At 41.6% G+C, this 23,941-nt stretch overlaps 1 protein-coding gene across 8 annotated transcripts in view; it reads left to right on the top strand.

The window, feature by feature from the left end:
• Positions 1-23,941, top strand: part of HUWE1 (HECT, UBA and WWE domain containing E3 ubiquitin protein ligase 1) — a 129,775-nt gene that overhangs the window by 10,645 nt on the left and 95,189 nt on the right. For 7 of the 8 annotated variants that reach the window (XM_042451569.1, XM_042451567.1, XM_042451570.1 and 4 more), the window contains exons 3-4: positions 21,510-21,580; positions 22,693-22,791. In XM_042451569.1, coding sequence (XP_042307503.1) covers positions 21,536-21,580; positions 22,693-22,791 — 144 coding nt within the window. In that variant the 5' untranslated portion in view covers positions 21,510-21,535. Of the gene's footprint in view, positions 1-21,506; positions 21,581-22,692; positions 22,792-23,941 lie in introns of all 8 variants that reach the window. The other variant, XM_042451565.1, reaches the window with a different exon arrangement.

Here is a 23,941-nt window from a genome sequence, read left to right as displayed (position 1 = left end):
GTCTGCCTGATCACTCCCTCTCAGGCCGGAATATGACAGTTAAGGAGGCAGGAGTCTCTTCCTTCAGGCTAGCCCTGGTGGAGCTGGGTCTGCCTGATCACTCCCTCTCAGGCCGGAAGATGACAGTTAAGGAGGGAGGAGCCTCTTTCTTCAGGCTAGCCCTGGTGGAGCTGGGTCTGCCTGATCACTCCCTCTCAGGCCGGAAGATGACAATTAAGGAGGCATATCATTGTATTAAGCAGAATACTATATCCTATAGCATTGCGTTAAGAACTTGGCATACATTTGACCAGATAAGTGAATTACTGTATGTTCCAAAAGAATTCTTACTTCTACCTAAGAAGGAAGTTTAAAGAGGCAATTTTACCCAGTTACCATACTTCAAGTAAGAAAAGATCACAGATCACCTCTGGTAGAGCCAGTATTTAATGAAATAGTATATTTCAGGTCTGTATTCTTCAAGTACTGCTTGTTCTGGAGAACCTTCAGCATCCACGAGAACTCATAAGTCAGAATACTAATAACAGCCAAACTTCCTGAAAAACAGATTGCTTTATTATTCGTCTTCCCCTTCACTAAAAGTTCAGGCTGTTGTTGCATGTATTCTAGGTTGCATACGTGAGGGGCAGCAGTGATGCTCAACACACCTGGCTAATGCCCAGAATGGATTAATTAATTGCCCTAGAACATGTTTCAGAAAAAGTGCAAACTGCCAAGTTTCTGTTAAGGGCTTCCTTAGGTGATTAGATGTGGAATGAGTCCCTAAATATAGCAAGTTCTTGAAAACCTTTCAGCATATCTTGTCATGTGTTTTGAATGTAAGCAACTGGATCTTGTAATCTGAGCCTTTCTTGGTCCTACAATAAGAGATTACTTTTATGTGCCATTGAAAGTTTGTTTGTATTGTAGTTGGATATTTGAATCAGTACTGTTTATTGACTTGAGGAAATGTATCAAAAGTTGTATTGAAGCAGCATATTGTATAGCAAGGAGTTGACATGAAAGCTTATCCTTAAAATGGAGCTGGCTTTCCATTTCCACACTGTGGTCCAGTTGAGGAATATTTACTCTGTTAGACTTTGTAACTTCAGGCAAACACATCAACATGTCGTGTATAGAGTTTTGTTTTATATGCCACTTGGTGTTTTTGCTCATGGTCTACTACTTCAAAATGTTTGTTGGAATTCGAAAGAATGATTTTGTTTTCTTAAAAGAACTGCTGCTTTAGCCACAAGGCTTCTGAACTGTTAAATATGTAGGTATGATGTCGCTGAAGCTGGTCCATGAAGAGGACTCTTGAAGCTTAGCCTCAGCCTATAGAGCGGTGTAGTACAGGATGAATAAACCTAGCCTATTCTTTTTATCATGGTGCTAGCAGATTTCTATAGAGACTGCTACTGTCACTGCTTCTGTAGCTGTGAGCACAGTGAATCACAAAAGACAAGATGCAAAGGAGGGAGGTCCATCACTCTGGGGCACTGTCTGTCTTGCAGTTCTGGCTTTGGTGCCTATCTGGCAGTTATTTATAGGGGGATCTGATGTGTCGTGTTCCAGAATTGAAATTTAAACTAAATTAAATAGTTGCAATGACTAAGCAGGTGTGTTACAGGCCTCATAGGAGTTTGAGAGGAAGTCTGGCAAGACACTCTGATCTTCTGGGATTTCCAGTGTGTGTGCTATGGTTTGCCTCTGGGGTTTCTGATCATTCTTTTCTGAGTAGCTTTGACTATTCAAAGGTGAATGCATGGATGTACTTGTGTTTTATTTAAATGTGCTTTTTGCAGTTCGCCTGAAGCGTCAGTCACGAAGGATAAAAATCCATAATTTTCTTGAGATTGCATTACAGAGGTTCCAGGTTTAGGCAGGGAGAAGCTAAATGTCTGAATGCTTTCCCAGTTTCCTTGAACATAGAAATAAACATAAGGAAGAATGGAGGAGTATTGAGTTTGGTTCATGTTTGCATACACCCCTGTGTCTCAAGTGATAAGTCAGAAATGACTTGAAGGTACACAGCAACAACATGGGTCTCAGAGAAACAAGTCATGCCAGACAAATCTAATCTCTTTCTTTGATAAAATTACTAGCTTGGTAGATGAAGAGAATGCTGTGGATATAGTATTTCTTGATTTAAGTAAGAAACAGGGTTCCGGATGCCATTCTTCCAAACAAGCTAGTGAAATGTGGGCTAGACAAAATAACTGTTACAGTGGTACCTCGGGATACGAATTACCCAGCTTACGAATTTTTCGGGATACGAATAAATCCCATAGGGATTTATTGTTTCGGGTTACGAACGTTTTTTCGGGTTACGAAAAAACGCCGGCGCTGTTTTAAATGGAGCCGCGGCAGAGCCGCGGCTTTTTTTCCCATTAGCGCCTATGGCAATTCGGGTTACGAAGGTTTTTCGGGTTACGAAATTAGCCGCGGAACGAATTAATTTCGTAACCCGAGGGAGCACTGTACATGGATTTGTAATTGGTTGACCAGCCGAACCCAAAGGGTGCTCAACAATGGCTCCTGCTCATCCTTGAGAGAAGTGACCAGTGGGGTCCCACAGGATTCTGTCCTGGGCCCAGTGCTATTCAACATCTTTATCAATGACTCGGATGAAAGAATTGGGGGCATACTTATCAAATTAGCAGATGACGACAAACTAGGAGGAGTAGCTAATACCCCAGAGGACAGGATCAAAATTCAAAATGGCCTTAATAGATTAGAAAGCTGGACCAAAGCTAACAAAATGAATTTCAAAAAATGCTGGCATCGGGTGGAGTGGGGGTGTGGCAGATGTGCTGTGCCAAAGAATTGGTGAAAAGCTACGGCAGTGGCAAGGGTGGCTTTTTGCTGCTTTAAGAAAGAGCAGCATTTTGCCAGCCCTTTTTGGGCTGGCAAAGCACTGGATTGGGCACGTGGTTGGTGTGGGCCCAATCCAGCGCTCCCAGGGGTGGTGCGGAGCCGCTCTCTTGGTGCGGTCTATACAGCCCCTAAGAGAGCTTTGTGTGTGTCTTACTAAGAACTTTATTCAAGTTCAAACCTAGGAGCATTGAGCTGCTTGATGGAAGTGAGGATTATATGTGGCCTAATTATTTATTTATTGACTGTATATTCCCATTGCTCTCCAAAATTGGACTAAAGGCAGTTTGTAGTAACATTAAATATAAGAATACAATTAATACTTAATCCAAGGTCATTTATTAAAACATAATGGAAAATGCAGTTTAAAACAACTGAACACAATTTAAAAGTGAAGCACTAACTGGTAACAGGTCCCATCTTCAGCAGCTGGTCATTTGCCAGAAACCTGCCTGAATAAAAATGTATTATGCTTCTGAAAGGATGACAGGAAAGGGCCTGGATTCTCTCGGGTGAGATTTCTAGAGTTCATGAGTAGTCACTAAGAAGGTACTCTAATGGTATCTTGCCCTTTCCAGAAAATACAGTCAAGCTTTTGAACTGATGCTATGGATTTAAACCAGCCATCTCTCTTTCTCACAACTATCAAATGAGTATGGTTTTGGTAGTCAGTGATTTCCTCTGAACTATCTTAACACAGAGACATTTATCAGTTTAGGATGGTATTGTTAAGAATGTGTATGTGCCTTCAAGTTGCCTGCCTACTTATGGGAACCCCATTAATTTCATGGGCTTTTCTTAGGCAAGACATACTCAGAGGTGGTGTTGTCAGTTCCTTTCTCTGAAATACAGCCTACAGCACCTGGTATTCATTGATAGTCTCCCATCCAAGTGCTAACCATGGTTGACCTGATTAACTTCCAAGAACAGTCAGGATCTGGTGCTTTTAGGGAATACTCTCCTGGAAATCGGTGCCTCTGGTGTCTTGATTGGCCCTGAACAGGACGGTACAGAACTTTATGTCTGTACTTGCTGTGGGATTAAAATTCTGATAGACCAGGGGGTTTATGCTCCCTCAGTAGCCCTGAGTTAGGCAGGAACAATATGGGAACTTCTTTTTGTCTCTGATCTTGCACTATGTTTCAAAGATGCTGCACCAGATCAGAGATAAGATTTGCCCCCTGGGACCAGGTTCCATCCTGGCAACAACAAATTGAAGCCCACCCAAAATTTTGTTGATCCTTGTATCTCTTAGCTTTATTAATTCTTTGGGACATCTTGGTATATCTTTGACTCAAAGTCAACTTCTGTCATTTCAGCTTGGGATGCAGGCTTAATCCCTGTCAGCTGGTCTCTGACTTCTCAAACTGAATCAGTAATAGGAAATTACTTAGACCTTCTCAACCTTCCTAATGCCGCGACCCATGAGACCACCTCATGTTGTGGTGACCCCTAACCATAAAATTATTTTCATTGCTACATGCAAATATGTGTTTTCTGATGGTCTTAGGCGACCCCTGTGAAAGGGTCATTCGAACCCCCCCCCAAAGGGGTCCAGACCCACAGGTTGGAAACCACTGGCTTAGACAGTCTTTGGACTTGTGTGTGTGTGTGGAACATCTTTGTTGGGAAGGAGAGCTATAGGGGGTTCTTCTAACTTGGGTAGCCTGCATCAAATTTACATGGCTTGCTGTTTAATTTTTCCTCTTTCTGGTGGTAGAGGCAAAAATGTTGTGCATGATAGACTCCTGTTAGCTCAGAAGACCACATGAAGTGTGCTGTGGCAGCAGGTTAAGGATTTCATCTGCCACAGAATTCCTGTTGGTATTATGAAAGGACAACTTTCCAGTAAGTGACACTGATATATATGGTAAAACACATTTGGCTATGACTGTATTTGTGTTTGACATAGATGTTTCAGACATTATTTACTTCTATATTCACCTGGATTTCTTTGATGGGAATGCTGATGGACTGAAGAGAAGAAAGCAGAACACAGTGGGTTGTTTTGATGAAGTGACATTCAGTTGACATAGCAGTGCTCTTTATTCTAGTTCCATGATGGGAAGTTTTTGGCCCTTCAAATCTTTTGGTCTACAGCAGTGTTTCCCAAACTTTGGTCCTCTAGGTGTTTTGGACTTCAATTCAAGACGAAATGATTTAATTTCTGCCAGTCACATATTAAAAGCTTTCTTTACATATTTCTTTCTTTTCTAATATTTATAGCTTCTGATATTTGTTATCAAAATTGAAATTCACATTCTTACAATCCCATAAATAGCTCTCAGTAAGTACTATGGAAATTCCTGGGGTCCAGTCTATAGGCAACTTAAAGGCACATATGCACAGCATCTTGAAACAGTTTCTGTTGATACCTTGAGAGAAAATGACAAGTATCTTTGAATTGCATCCATTTTATGTACCTCTTCTATATGGAGTGGCTCTTTACTTTTCTATCCAAACATATTGAGGTATTAGCTCTTCAATGAAAACATTAGGAGGAACTTCCTGACAGTGAGGGCTGTTCAACAGCCCTCGGAGTGTGGTGGAGTCTCCTTCCTTAGAGGTCTTCAAACAGAGGTTGGATTGCCATCTGTCGGGGATGCTTTGATTGAGAATTCTTGCATGGCAGAATGGGGTTGGACTGGATGGCCCTTGTGGTCTCTTCCAACTCTATAATTCTATGAAAGGGAGAACTGATGTAGACTCGTGATGTTTGGTATGAGGAATATTCTTCTTTGGTCATGATGTGGACCACTGTATTCTGTACACTGAAGCCTATTTTATGACTTCCCTGTGGGGACTATTGTATGGGTTGTAAATCCCTCTAATAAAATAAACACTGTGCATTATAGCAGTCTGGGCTTGTGTTCTAATGGAATAAAGTTGATAATGAGTTCTTCCTTGATGCTGAAAAGAAATGATTGAAACCAAAATGTCCCCCTCTGTGCCTGAGGTCAGAGAAAGGCTGAGAAATGTGTATGACAGTCATTTTACAGATTTCGTGAACTGCTTTGCCTAGATAAGCCTTCAGTGAGCTTGTTCATGTTGGCAACATGACTAGACAGTACGGTAGATAGTAGACAGATTACGAACTACTGATGGGTCTGTATTCAGTGGAAAGGTACAAGTAGGATGTGGATGACATAGGCCTCCTTTCTTCAATTGTGCATAGTGGTCAGAAAGACTGAGACACCAAAATGGCATTATCCTAAAGTACAGAAGACTGGGGAGAGAAACATAATTATTTGGGATCTCCTTGTTAGTATCAGGTACAAGCATACTGACTTAATGTTTGCTGTTGTCAGAAGCTGGCCACTATACCTTTTCTTTTGCATCCATTATTCTAGAAGTATTGATAGTCTAGCAGTGCAAATAATAATTGAATCAGAGTGCTTTTCCCATTGTCACCTCCTAAATGTCTTAACTGTGTATTCTCACCTCTCTCTTGACAGCAGTTCTGTTCACAATAAATATCTGGTTCATCAGCATTGTTGAGGCGCCTGTCTGTTCAAAGAACTATGAGCTGGTAGAGATTACAGATTTTTACATCCCATCTTCTATATTCTAATAGATTTCTAGTGTTTGTTCAGGGTCATAGTTGACCCAGGTCCTGGAAGAAATTGCATTGATAAAAAGGAGACCTATTCTGCGGGGCAGGGCAGGATATATCTTCTTTGTTGTTTTATTGGCTCTACTAGTTTAATTATGTGAGCAATTTATGTTACAAGCAAAACAAATGAATCTGATTGCCTTATGTTTACAGGTATACAGCAGGTTTGGTAGGCAATAGCAAAATGTCCTGGAGAAAGGATTGTAACTCTCTAATTGGTAGTGTACCTCTTAGTTTACAAATGCCATTATATTTTTTTTAAATCCTAAGAAGGTAATGGGTGAGTGTACCAAAAATGAATACAGAAGCACTATCAGTGTTAAGCCCATATTTGTGTGGTATAGTTGTTTGAGCATTGGACTATGACTCAGAGACCAGGGTTTGAATCCCTACAAAACCACTGGGTGACCTTGGGTAATTCAGACACTGAGCCTCAGAGGAAGGCAATGTCAAACATCCTCAGAACAAATCTGGCCAAGGAAATCACATTATAGGGTCTCCATAAGTTGGAAACGGCTTGAAGACATGCAACAACAACAATGATAACAACAACTAAAAATGTTAAAACAAAATCAAGCTATTTTATCACACTTGAGTAACAAACTTGAGAATAAATAAAATGTGCCATTTTGTTGTGTAATAGAAGGGTTGTAGTTCTGTTTTGAGTTGACTAAAAACTATTGTGCCAGATGATAAATAGGGATGATACTAGACTGGATAAACTTTTATAAATTAGGATATTCTCCCATTTTGTCCTCAGAGGTCTTTCCAATAAACCTCAGCCATGTAGTTTGCTGGGTTTTATAGCTTGGGCCACAATTCAAGGTTGCAGGATACTCAAAGGCATGTTGTGAGACAGCAGTAGCAAATACATTGCTAAGACATTGCTGAATACTCTAAGAATAATTTTCTCATTTATTTTAACTGAAATTTGGCAGTTTCAAGAGTTCAGGACCCAAACTGGTCCAAATCATTGGGTTAGTGTTGGTTTTTCTGTCTGAGAATATAGACACAATATTGTGGGTGGGCCTCTCTTGTTTGCTTAGCATGTGCCTGCCATGTCTAATAATATATGTGAGGAAGGTTGCCTGGCAGGGCCCAGGAAATGATGAATGCCTCTTTGAAAAACATGGTCCTAGCTGTCTTTTAAAAGAAAATGTGTTGGAAAAAGTTATCCTAGGAGCCTGAGAATTGTGATAACTGTTGGCTAATGACTGACACCTCCTTACTGAGAAAAGTGTTTTGAGTTGGTAGCAGTGGCTGCTCAGTTCCAGCATTTCTATCTGTATATCATCTGATGGCTTGAACCAGCTTTACTTGGGATGCTCTGTTTACAGAATTGTCCTCTTGAAGTGGCTCATCTTGTGCTTTGGCACCATGCATTTAATTTTTAATTCGTTATTTTGTGTTCTTAATGTCACACTAGAACTTAATGCTACAGTTCTTATTGTGTGTTTCAGTACTACTTTATGAATTAAACGTTCCCTGACTGATCTTATTAAAGGGGGCATTCATGTTTTAGTAAATACTGATTCTCTGTTAAATGTAAAATCTCTCCTATAAATGGAGGAAAATTGCTTGGTATTGAAAAAGATTGCTTAAAATTCTCAGGAGTTAGCTATTCATGCAGAACAACATTATCCCAGTAAGTGTATGAGAGAAGTAAATGCTTTCATCATTTTATGTGTATTAGATCAGTAGCTAAACAGTTTGTTACTGACTTCAGATTAATATGCTGTTCTTCTCTATTGCAGTTTCCTTCCTGCCTTTTCCCTCTCCCAGTTTTCCTTCCTGTAGTCCAGGAAGAAGACAGCCTGGCATAGTGGTTTGAGTGACAACCAGGGAAACCTACTTGGGTAACCTTGAGCATGTCACACACTCTCAGCCTTAGAAGAACATGTGATATGGTCACCTTAGAGTCACCATAAGTCAGAAATGACTTGAAGCCATATAGGTTTCTCTTTGCTTCCTGTAGTCCCTTTCCTAAGCCTCTGCATCTCTTGGGTCTGCTGCTTTATAGATTGACCTTTTGTTACTAGTACTACTCTGTCATGTTAAAGCAAAAGTACCCATGGAAACTAAGTGGAGAAGGGACCAAGTCATTGGAAAGAAGGAACAGAGGAACTAGGCTATCCAGTTCTAGCTCCCTCTTAAATAGGTAGCCTAGTTCCTCCTCTGGCATTCAGATACAGTTTTAATGTGATTGAATATTTTGCTTCAATTGAGAGCAGGGCTATTCAAGTATTAAAGAGTTATCTCTTCTGGCAGGCCTACCCAGTCGATTTTAAACAATGAATTTTAAATTGGGATATTTTAATTTAATGCTGGATGAGTTTAATGCGTCCTATATTTATGTGTTTTCATTTAATGTGTTTAAAAGGTTTTCTGTGTTTTAATCTATGCTGTCCCCCACCTTGAGCCTTGGGGAAAAGTGGGTAAGAAATACAATTTATTACAGTATTATTATTGCTAGTCCTCCTCTAAGAATGTGGATACTCACTATTGGGATAGAGATGCACAAGCATTCTCTGTGACTTGATCACTATAGCCAGCTCATTCACATTAGATAAATTATGCACAGTTATATTAACACAGCTTCTAAGAAATACTTACTATTATGATGCCAGGTGCTTGTTTATTTCAGCTCACTGCATAAGAATACAAAATATTATATTTTCCAACATTTTTAATTGTGGATCAGAGATAAGAATCCTTCAAGCAGCCAGTTCCAAACTTCTTTCTAATGACTTGGTCCCTTCTCTACTTTGTTTCCAGTTTTTGCACATTCATTGTTAAGAGAAGCAGTTATCATATTGTAGTCAGATGACTTTGAACAAGAGAGTCATTCTTAACTGTGTTGTATTTGGGATTTGGGATCCACTCTCTGCCTGCAGGAGATGGAATGTCTTGGTAGTCTGTTGGAAGACAGGAATTTGTTGAGATAGTACGGGGCTTAAAATTTGAGCACCTGTGTTAAGCTTGAGAACACCACATAAACTAGAACAGAACTACAAGGTTAGCTGAGTTGTAATTTGTGCGCAAACGCAATAAGTTTAAATGCTATGGCAACTAAATTAATAGCTGATCTTTCCACAAGACTCGAGTTGGCATGTGGATAAGAATGTTTTTCATCCATCTCGCTTGCTAGATTCTGCAACTGAGTGTATTTGTAAGGTGGTGGATTGTGGGAATTTGCTGGGTAAGTGACAAGGAAACAAAGCACATTGGGCAAAGTGATGTATTGAAGGCAGGTAGGAAGTTCTTCTATATAGATTATTCACATTTTCTGTCATTATGGCCTGTGAGCTGATTCTACACTTTAAAGTATTGGAATAACTAAGAAGCAAAGCAGGATCATATCTGGTTAGTACTTGAATGGAAGACTGCTAATGAATACCAAGTGCTATAGGCTATTTCAGGGGAAGGAACTGGCAAAACCACCTCTGAGTATTACTTTCTTAAGAAAACCCTATGAAATTCATGGGGTCGCCATAAGTCGACAGGTGACATGTAGGTACATAGACATCTACAATCTGGATCTATAAAAATGCAGGCCTACAACATTGAGATTCATAAAAACATTTTTAAAAAGTGTCTGTTGGTTTTAAAGGAATTTTGCAAATCCAAAAATGACCTGAGATAAGCTTGATCACATGAAGTTTTTCATAACTCTCTTTGAAGTTTCTATATTGTAATATGTAACTGAATGAAATGATCCTTCAGAGAGTAAAAAAGGGATTAAAGTCTTCTAATAGAGTTTCAAAATACTTTAATTCACTGATAATGCAACACAAAAATCTGTTCAAAAGCATTCAAAGAATCGCACTAGAATGTCAGCATCAGCATTTCATCAAATACATACTGATTGGAAATCAATGTGTCATAATCATTTGTTACAGCAGTTTAAAGGTTCTCTTCTGTACAGAGGTCTCAGCTTAGGTCTTTCATTTTTCTTGTACTTGGTATTGCCCCTTAATCCCAAATAGGTGTAGTAGTGATTTGAATGTTGGGCTATGGCTCTGGAGGCCAGGATTTGATTCCTAGCTCAGCCATAAAACCCAATGGGTGACCTTGGGCAAGACACTCTCAGGTGAAGGCATTGACAAACCTTCTTTGAGCAAATCTTGCCAGGAAAACCCCATAATAAGGTCACCATAACTAAGTCAAAAATGACTTTGAAGGCACAAAACAACAACAAAGACAAACTGAAGACACCTGTCAAAAGTAAGTTTCCCTATCAAAAGAAATGCAGTGTATCATTTGACCACTTGATGGTGCCATAACACTGTGATTGTTGTGATGCAATTCATGTGAGAAAGTGACTAGATAGTATGCAGTGACTGGCCTTATTTTAGATTGCATCCACAACTAGTGTATTTTTTTTGTACAAAACAGGTAACTAACCCTTTTGAAATACAAGATCAGAAAGCTGTCATCTTATTTATTTTTGTTTATTTATGGTATTTATACCCTGCCCTTCAGTGGCTCCTTTTAGCGCCACCGCAAACTGCTGTCAGCGGCATGAGCACGTCGCTGCTGCGTGGGTCCATCTGCACGGTGCACAGCAGTGACGTCACAGCTGTGAGCACCGTGTATATGATGCCGCGCAGCGATGATGTCCTGGTGATGTGCTAGGGTTGCGGGGTGTCTGGAAAGGGTGCCCCAAGGCAACCCTAGCATGTCACCAGAACGTGCTAAAGGGTCCGTCTGGACCGGGCCATAGTGATATTTCTCATTACATTTGGAAATTACCCTTCATTTCACAGGGAGCTGAGCTGTGGGCTTTTGTTAATGGGTTGAGAAAATAGTACCTTTCCACATGGATTTGTGGTTGACTTATCAGACCATATGATACTGTGTTGCTTTAGTATGATCATATAATTTAAGGAAACTTAAGAAAAGGCTATATTTTGGAACTAAGAAGCGAAAGCAACAATTGTACCATTCCCATATATTTTATTTCTCCTTCTTTCTAGAGGATGGTTTGTAAAAAGCCAAATTGATAACCCATCTTAGCTGTTCTCTCTCACCCAAATCTAGTGTCATCCTCTTGCTACAGCCTGGGGCTTGACTTCAAACTTCTGGGATTCAGTGACAATCTGTTTTAATGCAGCCAAAGACTTCTGAGAAGTACCTGTGCTCCGAGGAGCCCTCAGGGCTCCTCCGTATGCACTTCCCAGGCGCTCTGCAACTGCTCCAGGAAAATGAAAGAAATAAAAATTGAATGAAATTAAAGAATATATTTATATATACTCCTAAGCACAATTAACATGTACTGTAAGACATAGGGTAGGCCTCTTAGGGGCTTCGCCATAGAAATAAGAGTTCTGCGAGTCAAAAAGGCTGAGAACTGCTCTAGAGCATGGATATGCATTACTGAATGCAGAGAGTAACTATAGATCTGTCTCTGCCCATGTTGTTTTCTGGTTCTCAAGTAATACAGGTCCTACACCTCTACTGGACAACTTCTACAGAGTGGAATATTTTCCCAGTTGCCCAGTTGTGAAAGGGTTACATGCCCAAAGGGGCTGTGGCTTATGAGAAGACTGGCAGATTTTATCCAAAGAGGAAAATACCTTCAATAATAAGAAATAAAATTGCCTCCAACTCTTAAGAATTGTCATTTCAAAAGATTTATGTTCATGCATTAAATATTATAGCATTAATTACAGTTCATTTCAGATTAAAATTATAATTCATTGTTGGAAAAATTTTAATTATACATCAATTTGCCAAATCATGAGGGTAAATTAGCTTGTGGTATTATATTAACTGCTGTGGTGATACGTGTTAGTGGGAGCAGGAGCAGCAAAATAAAGGCTTTCCATTCAACTTGACTAAAAGGATGCTTTGCAGTATTTGCAAAGGTGAGATTTTCATTTGACTGGTAACTGGCAAGGTGTTATTCAGTTGCACCATTTTAGTGCATTTAGCAGTTTGCATTTCGACTGGTAATTGACTCTGTTAGTCAGATACACTGCTTTAGTACAATTAATGATTTGCAGTAAATAATTCCTTCAGTTTTTGGACAGCAGATCATTTTTTAAAAAAATAATGAATTTTGAAGGGTGCAAAAAAGAGATTGGGACTTTATGCAGACCACACTGTCCATCTTATTCTAGAGGTTTAATGGATTCCTTAGTCTGCCACTTCAAAAAGGAAGTTGCCTATCTGCATGTTTGTTTTTGACATTTGTTTTACATATTGAGATGTCACTGTCAGTTGTGTGCTTTGGTTTTTGGGTAGCCAAGTTATTGAACTTTTACTAAGATTCCAGAGACAATTCAAAGGGATTGGTGACTCAGGAGTAACCTGAATGCTTACCCTTTTCTTGATACCTTGTTCAGGGCATCTTGTTCTGAGGATTCAGGGAGACAGTATTATTAATAATGTCGCCACAGTGGGTAGTTTTGTTAGCAGTTGAGACTGAACCATCTTCAACTCACTTGTTACCTTCAACTCAGGTTGGGGGGAAATATGGTTCTGTATGAGATTCAGAATCTGAATGCCATAGCCGTTGTGTCTATGAAGGCCCTTTCATAACAACTCCTGTTTTCTCTCTGATCTGTTGTGAATGCTCATGTTTTTTATAGACTAGGTAGCGTGGAGCAAACATGACCGTAACCTTCCACATGGCTCTTAGCCTTCACCACTTCTTAATGAAACAGAATGCAGAGTTACATTGTCCCATATGAATCAAGGAATGGAAAACTGGCCTTGCTTCAGCATCTTAATTTTTTTTTTAATTTAAATCTTTGTTTGGGTCAGCAAAAATTGATATTTTGTGTATATTGGACATTATTGTGCCTATTTAGAAAGAAATGATCTACTTCAGGGAAATGTAGCCATTGTAATACTGATAATTCTTTCTGTGCCATAATGTCAGTATGTTCAATGGATACCCCATTTGCTTGGATGTAGTACAACAGTGGTCCCCAAACTGTGCCCTTTAAGAGATTTTGGACTTCACCTCCCAGAAGCTTCAGCCCTGTTGGCCAACAGTCTGGGATTCTGGGAGCTGAAATCCAAAATCTCTTAAAGGGCACAGTTTGGGGACTGCTGCATTACAACATAACAGTATTGTACTGAAGAAATCTTTTGATATTTGTGTACATACACAGTGTTATAAATTATATTCCTGGGACATGGAAATAGTTAAAAATCAGTGAGGCTGGTTCTCACACACTCTTACTCTTGGCAAAAGATTGTATTCCAAGGCTGGAAAGATAAAGCATTTTCCATCTATTTTTCAGAAGATCTTAACTGCTTCAGCTACCCATTAATAGATATTTTAAAGATGCCAACTCAGGGGAATATGTTTTGGGGCATAGGTTCAGCATATATTAATATATATGTATAGCTGGAGTTCATAGTCTTATATGCTCCCCTTCCCTGCTCCTTTGTTATCTTCTGCTTTTTCTTCTCCCTCCTTATATTCATATTTCTTTTTAAAAAAAATCTAATAAAATATATTTAATCTCCTATACTTCTTAATGGGTAGGAAAAGTCTGCTCAATCATAATGTCACTGATGCTCAGAGCCTTCCTTATGACCATAGTGTGGGTGCTTCAAGAACGGAGTTCCTTCTTAAGAACCAAGCAATTGAGGATGGAAAGCCTGATGCAAGAGGCTTTTGGTTCTCTCACCATTAATCTTAGCATCTATGTTCTTGATGTAAGAACCCACATGACTAGCTCACACTCTCTTTCAGACATTTTTCAAAACGAGTCATATCGTGATTCATACCAAGCCCTCTGTTCTAATCATGTGTCAGCAAGCCAAATGGTGCATTGTTCTTTAGGTGGATAGGATAGCATATCCAGTATGTTGAGACCGTATATATCAGGGGAAAGGACACCTTCTAAACTGACTGACTGTGCCAACACTATTTCCCAGTAGATAAGATCCCCCCATCCTGTAGTTTGGGTTATGCTTCTCCCACTCACTCCAGATAGGCAAGAAAGAAAAGAGATCTTCTGGTGACCCATGTGGTGGTGCTAACCCCAGAAGGCTAGTCTTGTCCTGCCTATCACTCCAGTAAGATGTGTTTGCTGTCGCTCTGCATCATCTTTGCTCTAGCTGCTCTAGTCCTTTTCCTTCTCTTTATTTCTCTTGCTGCCTTGGAAGCATGAAGAAAGTTTTAATATAGCAAGGGCTCCCAGGATTGGAGAAAGTCTCAGCTTTGCCGATGACTCTCCTTCTCCAAACCTGCCCCTCCCTTCACAGTGGGCGCACCGGTGACTTCTGCATAACAGCTTTACAGCAGCATGGGACCTGCGGGAACAGGTGGTGAGGTGAATCCCCTCCATGTATTTGTTTCTCTGCATCACCTCTGCCCAGCCCGTTTTGGGCCAGGGGTCAGGGAGTCAGCTGGCTAGACGATATGAAAATTCCCCTTCTCAACATCTCTGCCCAGCCCGGTCAGCCAGAAGCCATGGGGAACAGTTTCTCTGCAGTACCTCTGGCCAGCCCGAAACAGGCCAGGGGTCAGAAAGGCAAGCCAATGAGAAGACACAGAATAAGGGGTGAGTACCAGGGCCCCCGCTCTCTGCAGACAACAATGAACCTTTGCCAGATCTAAAATACAATTAAACAATGTTAAATTCAAAACATAAAACAATACAGTAGCTGTGGTGAAGTCAGAGGTCACCAGTTAGATTTTCCTTCTGATAGCCAGAGAACTATTCAGGAAAGGTCAGCCGGAAGAGATCTGTCTTTATAGCTCTTTTAAAGCTGTTTAGAGTGGTAATATGACGGATCTCGTCCGCCAGGCCATTCCACAATCTGGGAGCAACAGCTGAGAAGGTCCTCTGGGAGGTTGTAGACAGCCTTGTTTTACAAGGCTGTAACAAATTTTTCTCTGAGGATCTAAGTGTGCGGGGAGGATTATATGGAAGGAGGCGGTCCTGAAGATAAGTTTGACCCAAGCCATTTAGGGCTTTAAAAGTGATAACCAACATCTTGTACTGGGCCTGGAAACTGTTGGGCAGCCAGTGAAGTGATCTTAAGATTGGTGTTATATGGTCTCTTCTGGATGTACCAGAGACCAGTCTGGCTGCCATGTTTTGAACTAATTGAAGTTTCTGGACCAAGCACAAGGGTAGCCCCATGTAGAGTGCATTGCAGAAATCAAGGCATGAGGAGAAGAGAAAACATCTGTTTTGGGATATTTTGGAGGTCTGGGGAAGCCTCTAGCTCCTTCAGCCATAAGAAAGCTTCAGTGTGTAATTCAATGTGTAATTCAGCCATGACCCCAGATCAAATGTCTCTGCCTTCCCTTGGAATGTTTAGGGCACTGTTTGGCAACACCCTAGTCTATGGGAAAACAGATGTCACCAAGTAGAGTGAATTGATAAATTTTTGAATTTTCCATCTATTTGGTGGTCTACAGCTGTACGAAAAATATAAAAGGACTTGGCTTTGTTAGTAGTGGAATGTATTGCTTTTACACATGACCTAGGCCTGAAACTTTTATTTTAAGTCTCAAAGGAGCAAAGTCTCTTTGGTCAGGGAGTGAAATTCAACAATGTACATTCATTTGCCATTGAAATGGGTACACTGGCAGAATGGATTTTCCTTTTCCTTTCAACTAGAATAAGGGTGGGAGGTAGGGAAGGGAAAAGTCCCCTTGAGTCTGAGAAAGTTTGTGTTGTGTAGCATTGGGCTGCTGCCTATTGTTTATATTTGACACTCCACTTTCCAGCATATATAAACTGCAGCCTGAGCTTGAATGCCGCATGATTGCAAGCATGTCAGTCTGATGGCATTCTTAGAGCAAAGAACTCTTCTGTATGAATTTTGGGACTTGGTTGAGGATCAGGCCTCTGATTAGGGCATGTGTGGGGAGTATACTGTTAGGCATGGCTAATTCTGCATTTTGGAGATCTGTTGCACTAACATTAATGGAAGTTAGGAGCAGAGAATCTCTATGAAAGTGGAAAAAGTGAATAGGTTATCACCCCCCCCCCCAACATAAATAATACAGAGTCCTCTCCCACCAAGGCCACCAACTGTAACTCTCTTTGAAACCTTGCAACACATCATTTTTACCACATTTCCAAAGTACTTGCACTTGCAATCTGATGTTAGTAGCCGCCACCACCTCCTCACCCCCAAATGCTACACTTTGCAACCTTCTCATTTCCAAAATTCTAAAGTTCTTCCACTTTCAATCTGATGTGGAAGGATAGTGAAGGGGGGGATGAAAAGACTTTGGAAATGTGGGAGATGGAAAGTCTGGCAAAGTGGGAAAGAGAGTGTGTTGCTTTTGATTGGCTGGGAGTGAGGCTGAAGAGGAGTGGAATAGTCAAACTTGCAAATGTGGGAGGGTTCCTGTATTAGATGATTACTGAATTGATCAAACTTGGCACAGTTTCATCTTCTCAGGGAATACCTTTTTAGTTTGATCTGTTTTGCCAGTGAATTGGGAAGTCATATTAAGATTTGAAATATCAGTACTTACATAGTAGGTATGACAATTCACAACAGTGTGTTCCCTAGCATGATTCTTCTTTGTCTTGTGGGAGACAGATTTATTTTACAATAACATTCTTTTGGCACCTTTATTTTTCACCTCAGTTTTCCCCTTTTATTGTTACTCCTCTGTTGAAATGTATTTTCTAGATTTCCTAGAAACAGTTACTTGCTTTATAGGATGGGTAGGCAAAGTTTCGGTCATGAGCAGCATACAGACCTGTAAGGTTTGTTTTGTTAGATGTCACCTTGGCTCCTGCTTGTCTGGTATTGATGGATACTTTTCAGTTTGTGCAACCTGAAGATGTGGACAGGATCCTTGGAGAGGTGAGGGCCACCACATCTATTCTAGACCCTTGCCCTTCTTGGCTTATTAAACAGGCCAGAGGAGGATTGGTGGAGTGGGTAAGGGAAGTGATTAAATGTCTCTTTACAGCAAGGCAGAATTCCAACATGCCTAAAAGAGGTTGTGGTAAGACCTCTTTTGAAAAGAAACTTCCCTGGATCCGACTGTATTGGATAATTACAGACAAGTCTCCAATCTCCCATTTCTGGGCAAGGTGTTAGGGTTAGGGTTAGAGCATGTGGTGGCCTCTCAACTCCAGGCGTTCCTGGATGAGATGGGTTATCTAGATCCATGTCAGTCTGGTTTCAGACCTGGCTATGGGACAGAAGCCGCTCTGGTTACCTTGGTGGATGACCTAAGCAGGAACTGGACAGGGGGAGTCCCTGTTGGTTCTACTGGACCTCTCAGCGGCTTTTGATACCATCAACCATGGAATCCTTCTTAGTCGTCTTTCTGGGTTGGGGCTTGGAGGCACTGTTCTACAGTGGTTCCATTCTTTCTTGGGGGGTTGCTCTCAGAATATGGTGCCGGGGGATACCTGTTCGACTCCTTGGCCATTGGCCTGTGGGGTCCCTCAGGGTTCAGTCCTGTACTCTATGTTTCTGAACATCTACATGAAACCACTGAGAGAGGTCATCTGGAGTTTTGGAGTAGGTATCACTTGTATGCTGATAATACTCAGCTCTATCACTCCTTTTCACCAAATTCCAAGGAAGCTGTTCCTGTCGTAAACCAGTGTCTGGTAGCTGTAATGGACTGGATGAGGGCAAACAAATTGAAGCTTAATCTAGATAAGACAGAGGTGCTCCTGGTCAGCCGAAAAACAAATCTGGGAATAAGGATTCAGCCTGTGTTAGATGGGGTTACACTCCCCCTGAAAATTCAGGTTTGTAGTTCTGGGTAGTTCTGAGCTTGGAAACCCAGGTATCAGTGGTGACCAGGAGTTCTTTTGCACAGTTAAATTTGTGTGCCAGCTGCTCTCGTTCCTTGAGAAGTCAGATTATTAGTACAGTGGTGCCTCGGGTTACGAAATTAATTCGTTCCGCGGCTAATTTCGTAACCCGAAAAACCTTCGTAAGCCGAATTGCCATAGGCGCTAATGGGGAAAAAAGCCGCGGCTCTGCCGCGGCTCCATTTAAAACAGCGCCGGAGTTTTTTCGTAACCCGAAAAAACTTTCGTAACCCGAAACAATAAATCCCTATGGGATTTATTCGTATCCCGAAAAATTCGTAAGCTGGGTATTTCGTATCCCGAGGTACCACTGTATTATTATAGTTTATTTCTATAGCGCTGTAAATGTACACAGTGCTGTACATACAGATTATCAATCAAGAAAAATATAAAACCTGTCAATGGCGTACAATCTACAAAATACATATAAACAGTAGGTAGTAATATAAAATAGAGTTAGTTATCTGGCCACAGTAGTACATGCCTTGGTTACATCCTGGCTGGCTTACTGTAATGTGCTCTATGTGGGGCTGCCTTTGAAAAGTGCTCAGAAACTTTAGCTGGTCCAGAGACCTGCAGCCAAGCTGTTAACTGGAGTTGGCTACAGGGAGCATCCAACTCCCTTATTGCAACAGCTCTATTGGCTGCCAGTCCGTTTCCGGGCACAATTCAAAGTACTGGTTTTGACCTATAAAGCCCTATATGGCTTGGGTTCGGGCTGTTTGAAGTACTGTATCTCCCTCTACGAGCTCGCCAGAGTATGAGATCATCTGGAGAGTCTCTTCCCTCTGTCCCACCACCCTCTCAGGTGTGTTTGGTGGGAACAAGAGAGAGCATTTCAGTGGCTGCTCCCAAGCTTTGGAACTCCCTCCCTAAGGAGGCCAGGATGGCATTATCCTTACTATCCTTCCAACATCAGGTAATAATAATAATAGTAATTTATTTATTTATTTATTTATTTATTTATTTATTTATTTTCCGTTTAATCATTTGGAATCCAAGCGGATTACAACAATAAAAGAGGATACAGTTAAAATTCTAAAACCCCTATCCCTCCCCCAGTATAAAAACATAGTAATACTAAAAAGAGATTAAACCAGACAGATATTAAAACAGTAGGATAAAATCACAGTTAAAATCAATGGAAGATTTGTAAAAAAAAGAACTGTATAGCGGGGACCAGATAGGATGGAAAAAGGGATGGAGAAAACGGGAGAGAAGTGGAGGGGGGGGGGGAGGAAAATAGAGGTGGACCTAGTCTGGAAAGGCCTGCCGGAAGAGATCCGTCTTAATAGCTTTCTTAAAGGTTTCCAAGGTAGTAATCTGACAGATCTCATCCGGCAGGTCGTTCCAGAGTCTAGGAGCAACTGCTGAAAAGGAGCTCTGGGTCACTGCCGAAAGTCTAGTCCTCTTTGATTGAAGCAGATTCTTCCCAGCAGAACGAAGAGTGCGAGGAGGATGATATGGGAAAAGGCGTTCCTGCAAGAAGTCAGGACCCAAGCCATGTAGGGCTTTAAAGGTTAAAACCAACACTTTATATCTTGCCCAGAAACTAACAGGTAGCCAGCGAAGGGATTTTAAAACTGGTGTAATGTGGGCAAATTTAGATGTGCCAGTAACCGGCCTGGCTGCCATATTCTGTATCAGTTGAAGTTTCCGAACTTGACACAGAGGTAGCCCCATGTAGAGCGCATTACAAAAGTTGAGCTGAGAGGTTACCAGTGCATGTACTGCTGTTTCAAGGTCTTCCCGCTCCAGAAAGTGGTGCAGTTGGTGTATCAGCCGAAGCTGAAAGCAAGTGCTCCTGACCGTCGCATCCACCTGAGCCGTCAGATGGAGAGATGAGTCTAGGAGCACCCCCAAACTGCGGACAGAGTCCTTCAGGGGAAGTGTGACCTCATCCAGAACTGGCTGACATAACTCCATTCCTGGATTGGGAGTCCCTATTACTAGTACCTCCATCTTACCTGGATTCAACTTGAGTTTGTTCTCTCTCATCCAGTCCATTACCAATTCAAGACAAGCATTCAGAGGAGAGATGCCTTCCTTAGTCACTGCATCAGTCTGAGACATAGAGAAATATATTTGGGTGTCATCAGCGTACTGATAGCACCCAGCCCCATGTCTCCAGATGATCTCGCCCAGCAGCTTCATGTAAATGTTGAACAGCATTGGGGACAAAATCATGCCTTGAGGGACGCCCGACCTGAGCTCTCTCTTGGCAGAATAACTGTCCCCAAGCGACACCATCTGGAATCTGCCAGAGAGGTAGGACTGGAACCACTGCAAAGCAGAGCCTCCAATTCTCACCTCTCTCAGCATACTATGGTCTATGGTATCGAAGGGTGCTGAGAAGTCCAAGAGCACCAGCAGGGTCACACTTCCCCTGTTGGTGCCCAGACGGAGATTGTCGACAAAAGCGACCAAGGCCATCTCAACTCCGTAGCCTGCCCTAAAACTGGTTTGAAATGGATCTAGATAGTTTTATGTTTGTTGTTTGTCATCTTCAATCCCTATATTGAGAGAAAGCCGGGATATAAGATGATAACGATGATGATGGTGATGATGTTTTGTTTTTTTGGTTGCTCCCTCTCTACCACCCTCAGTATGTTTTGGGGGGGGGGAATCTGAACAGAGGGAGTTTGTTTTCTCTTTGGAGGCCTCTAAGAGGGGCAATTTTGTCTTCCCAACTGAAAAAATCAAGATTGAAGTAGGAATCTTGTGACTTTCGGGTTTTTTCTCTTTTACTTTTGGGTTCTGGTGAGGCAATGACAGGTGGTTGGACAGAAATATGTTCTCTAATCAGCCAAAATTGCCAACCCCGGTCTAGAAGATGATGTGTTGAGGGTACAGATGCTTTGTGCCCCAGATTTTCTTCCTCTTTGGAAAACAACTGCCACAAGCCTGTAGCTGTTTGTTTTGAATATCCATATTTTGGTTAGAATCCTGATTGCAGATTTCCAGCATGCATCTGTAGTAATAATGAATATTGGAGGTGTGTAGCAAGATAAGGGCCAACACAAAGAGAGTAAAATATTGTAGGAAGTCCAGTTTTCAAGAGCATAACATGCCATATTCCAGTGTGATTTGGCAGAGAGATCCTGCATCTGTCTTTCTTCTGTCCTTGTGTCCCTTGTTGTGCTTAGCCTAGCCTATATATAGTCAATATAGTGTGAGTTTGCATTACTTTTGTATTGATGTTTGTACTACCACTGTTCTCTAAATATTCCCACTCACTGTCACCTTTCTCTCATTTTTGATTCACCAAGTAGGATCAGGAAGTGGAAAAGTTATAAAAATGAAAGTGGACCGAACTAAGCTGAAGAAAACGCCTACTGAGGCTGTAAGTATCATTTTTGTCATCCTGAGTTTGATGTAGAAACACTGTAAAGTGAATGTGCCCAATAGTCTGCAACAGGTGGAGATGAATTTTTGATAGTGTGCACAACAGTACAGCCTTGCCACTCATACCTGAATGTATTTTGGGTTGTATGGTAGCTGGCTGGTTGCAAGTTCTTTATAGCAGGAAAATCAAAATAGTGAGAGAAAGGAGGGAGCGAGTGCATACTGGGATGGTGGGGAAGGCAAAAATTGCTTGTAATTCTGAACCTACAGCTGCAGAAATTACCTTCCAGTCCAGGAATTACTTTAGCAGAAGGGGATTCTAAATGAATTCAAATGAAAGCCATGTCCCTTTGATCCTAAAGCAGATTGTGACTTCCATGTGTCACTCCACTCAGTTTTAACAGTCTTGTGAATGTCTCTCTCAGAAGACCCGCAAAGTATCTTTTTGAGAACATTGCATATATGATGCTTTAAGATTTACAGAAGAGATGGGGGCAGACAGGAGAGAAGAATATTGGGGGCTAGATTTTTTGTTTTGTTTGACAGTACAGTCAGCCCTTTGTATCTGGAGGGGGGAGGTTCTTGTTCTGGACACACACACACATCCCGTGATTACCAAGAACCCTGGGACCTCAAGTCCCGTTATTTTTAATGGTGGCGCACCACATGTGTGGCCACCATTGTGGAGGACAGGGAAAGGGGCATCAACCCACAGATATAAAGGGCTGACTGTATTTAATCTAGGTTTTTGAAACAATTTCCTTCCTCTATAGCAGTGGAACTCAGAAACTTTTTACTCTGGAAACCCCCCTTGATATCTACATGTGGACATCATGCTCATAAGGAAATAAAATCATTCAAATTACAATTCAATATTTAACTCAAGGCATGCATAAATTCAGTATTTAACTCAAGGCATGCGTAAATGTTAAATATAAAAAAGGTAGGAAAGAAAGAGAAGGAATCAGAGCCTCCGGCTCCTGTGCTCCCCCTTGAGCAACTCTCGCACACACCTCCCCGAGGGTCCTGACTCACTGTTTGATAACCCCTGCTCTACAGTCATCACGTTATAGTGAGATGTGTTACTTTTGTGATTTCTTTTGTCTCCAGCCTGCAGATTGCAGAGCTTTGATAGACAAACTCAAAGTTTGCAATGATGAACAGCTGCTGTTGGAACTCCAACAGATCAAAACATGGAATATTGGAAAGGTGAGTAGTGACAGTTAACTATATAGTGTGCTTATTAATGTTATACACCTTATTTATTGTTTTGCAGAAAATGCAAAAACCATGTATTTGTGTTTATGGTGAGGCATTATGATGCAAGCTGGAGGATGGCATGGTTTTCAAATAAACATGGTTGGCTCCAGGGGACATCAGTTTGTAATGTTGATCCATCCCTAATTTCATAAAGCAGTTTTACAGCCCAAGTCTCTGTAGGTTTACTTGAATTGCGGTGCGACAAGCATGCATAACTTCTTGAATTTAATTACAGGGCGCCCGCGTCATACACGGGCGTGCTATATGCAGCTTTCAGTTGGGGTGAGGAAGGGGCAGCGCGTCCCATAGGGACGAATGGGATGTGCGTTGCCGTGTGCCCCTGCAAGATCTGATGAGCCAGTTAGGGAAAGTGGGCGAAGGGGATGTTGAGATCCCCCAAGACAAGAAATCAGGGGGACTCCAGCACCAGCTTTGAGACTAGCTGTGGCAGCTCGGCCAGGGAGTCCTTAGACTACAGGGTGGACGGTGGACCAACAGAATCCCCAGACTGTCCCTAGCCTTCAGGATCAGATAATCTGTCTTCTGGACAGGTCTCCTGGTCAAAGTGATAGTATTCTTGTAGACCAATGCCACTCCCCCCCTTCGCCCACTTTCCCTAACCTGCTCCTGAACCGCATACCCGGCAGGGAGGGCCTTAGCCAGGTTACGGTGCTGTCCTCTCCTGCCAGGTTTTGGTAAAGCAGGCCAGGTCGGTATTCTCTTCTTCTAACAAATCATGAATGAGATTTGTTCTTTACCGACCTGGCATTGCATTGTGGTATGGTTGGAATGACCCTCGGATCTTTCGGGCTAACAGGGTGGGTAGAAGCCAGGATAGATTTCAGACATTGATCTCTTCTTCTTTCATGTTTCATTCCCACTCTGTTAATGCTATATCTCCTGTTGCCCCACACTACTTCATTTGGCCTCCCTCTGTCAGCGTCTGTGTCATTACAATTTAAGCTAGCCTTGTTCTTGCCCCTGCTCACTGCCTTGCTCATGGAATACTTTTGTCTGATAACTAGAGAGAATGGAGGCTGTAACAGATTAATCTTCTGCTCCCTCAGAGATATGATGGGCGCTTGTCCAAGAACCCTGT

Source organism: Sceloporus undulatus, chromosome 2 (assembly GCF_019175285.1).
Source record: "Sceloporus undulatus isolate JIND9_A2432 ecotype Alabama chromosome 2, SceUnd_v1.1, whole genome shotgun sequence".
Taxonomy (NCBI): domain Eukaryota; kingdom Metazoa; phylum Chordata; class Lepidosauria; order Squamata; family Phrynosomatidae; genus Sceloporus; species Sceloporus undulatus.
Note: the sequence above shows the minus strand (reverse complement) of the source record. Positions and strands in the feature narration are given on the sequence as shown.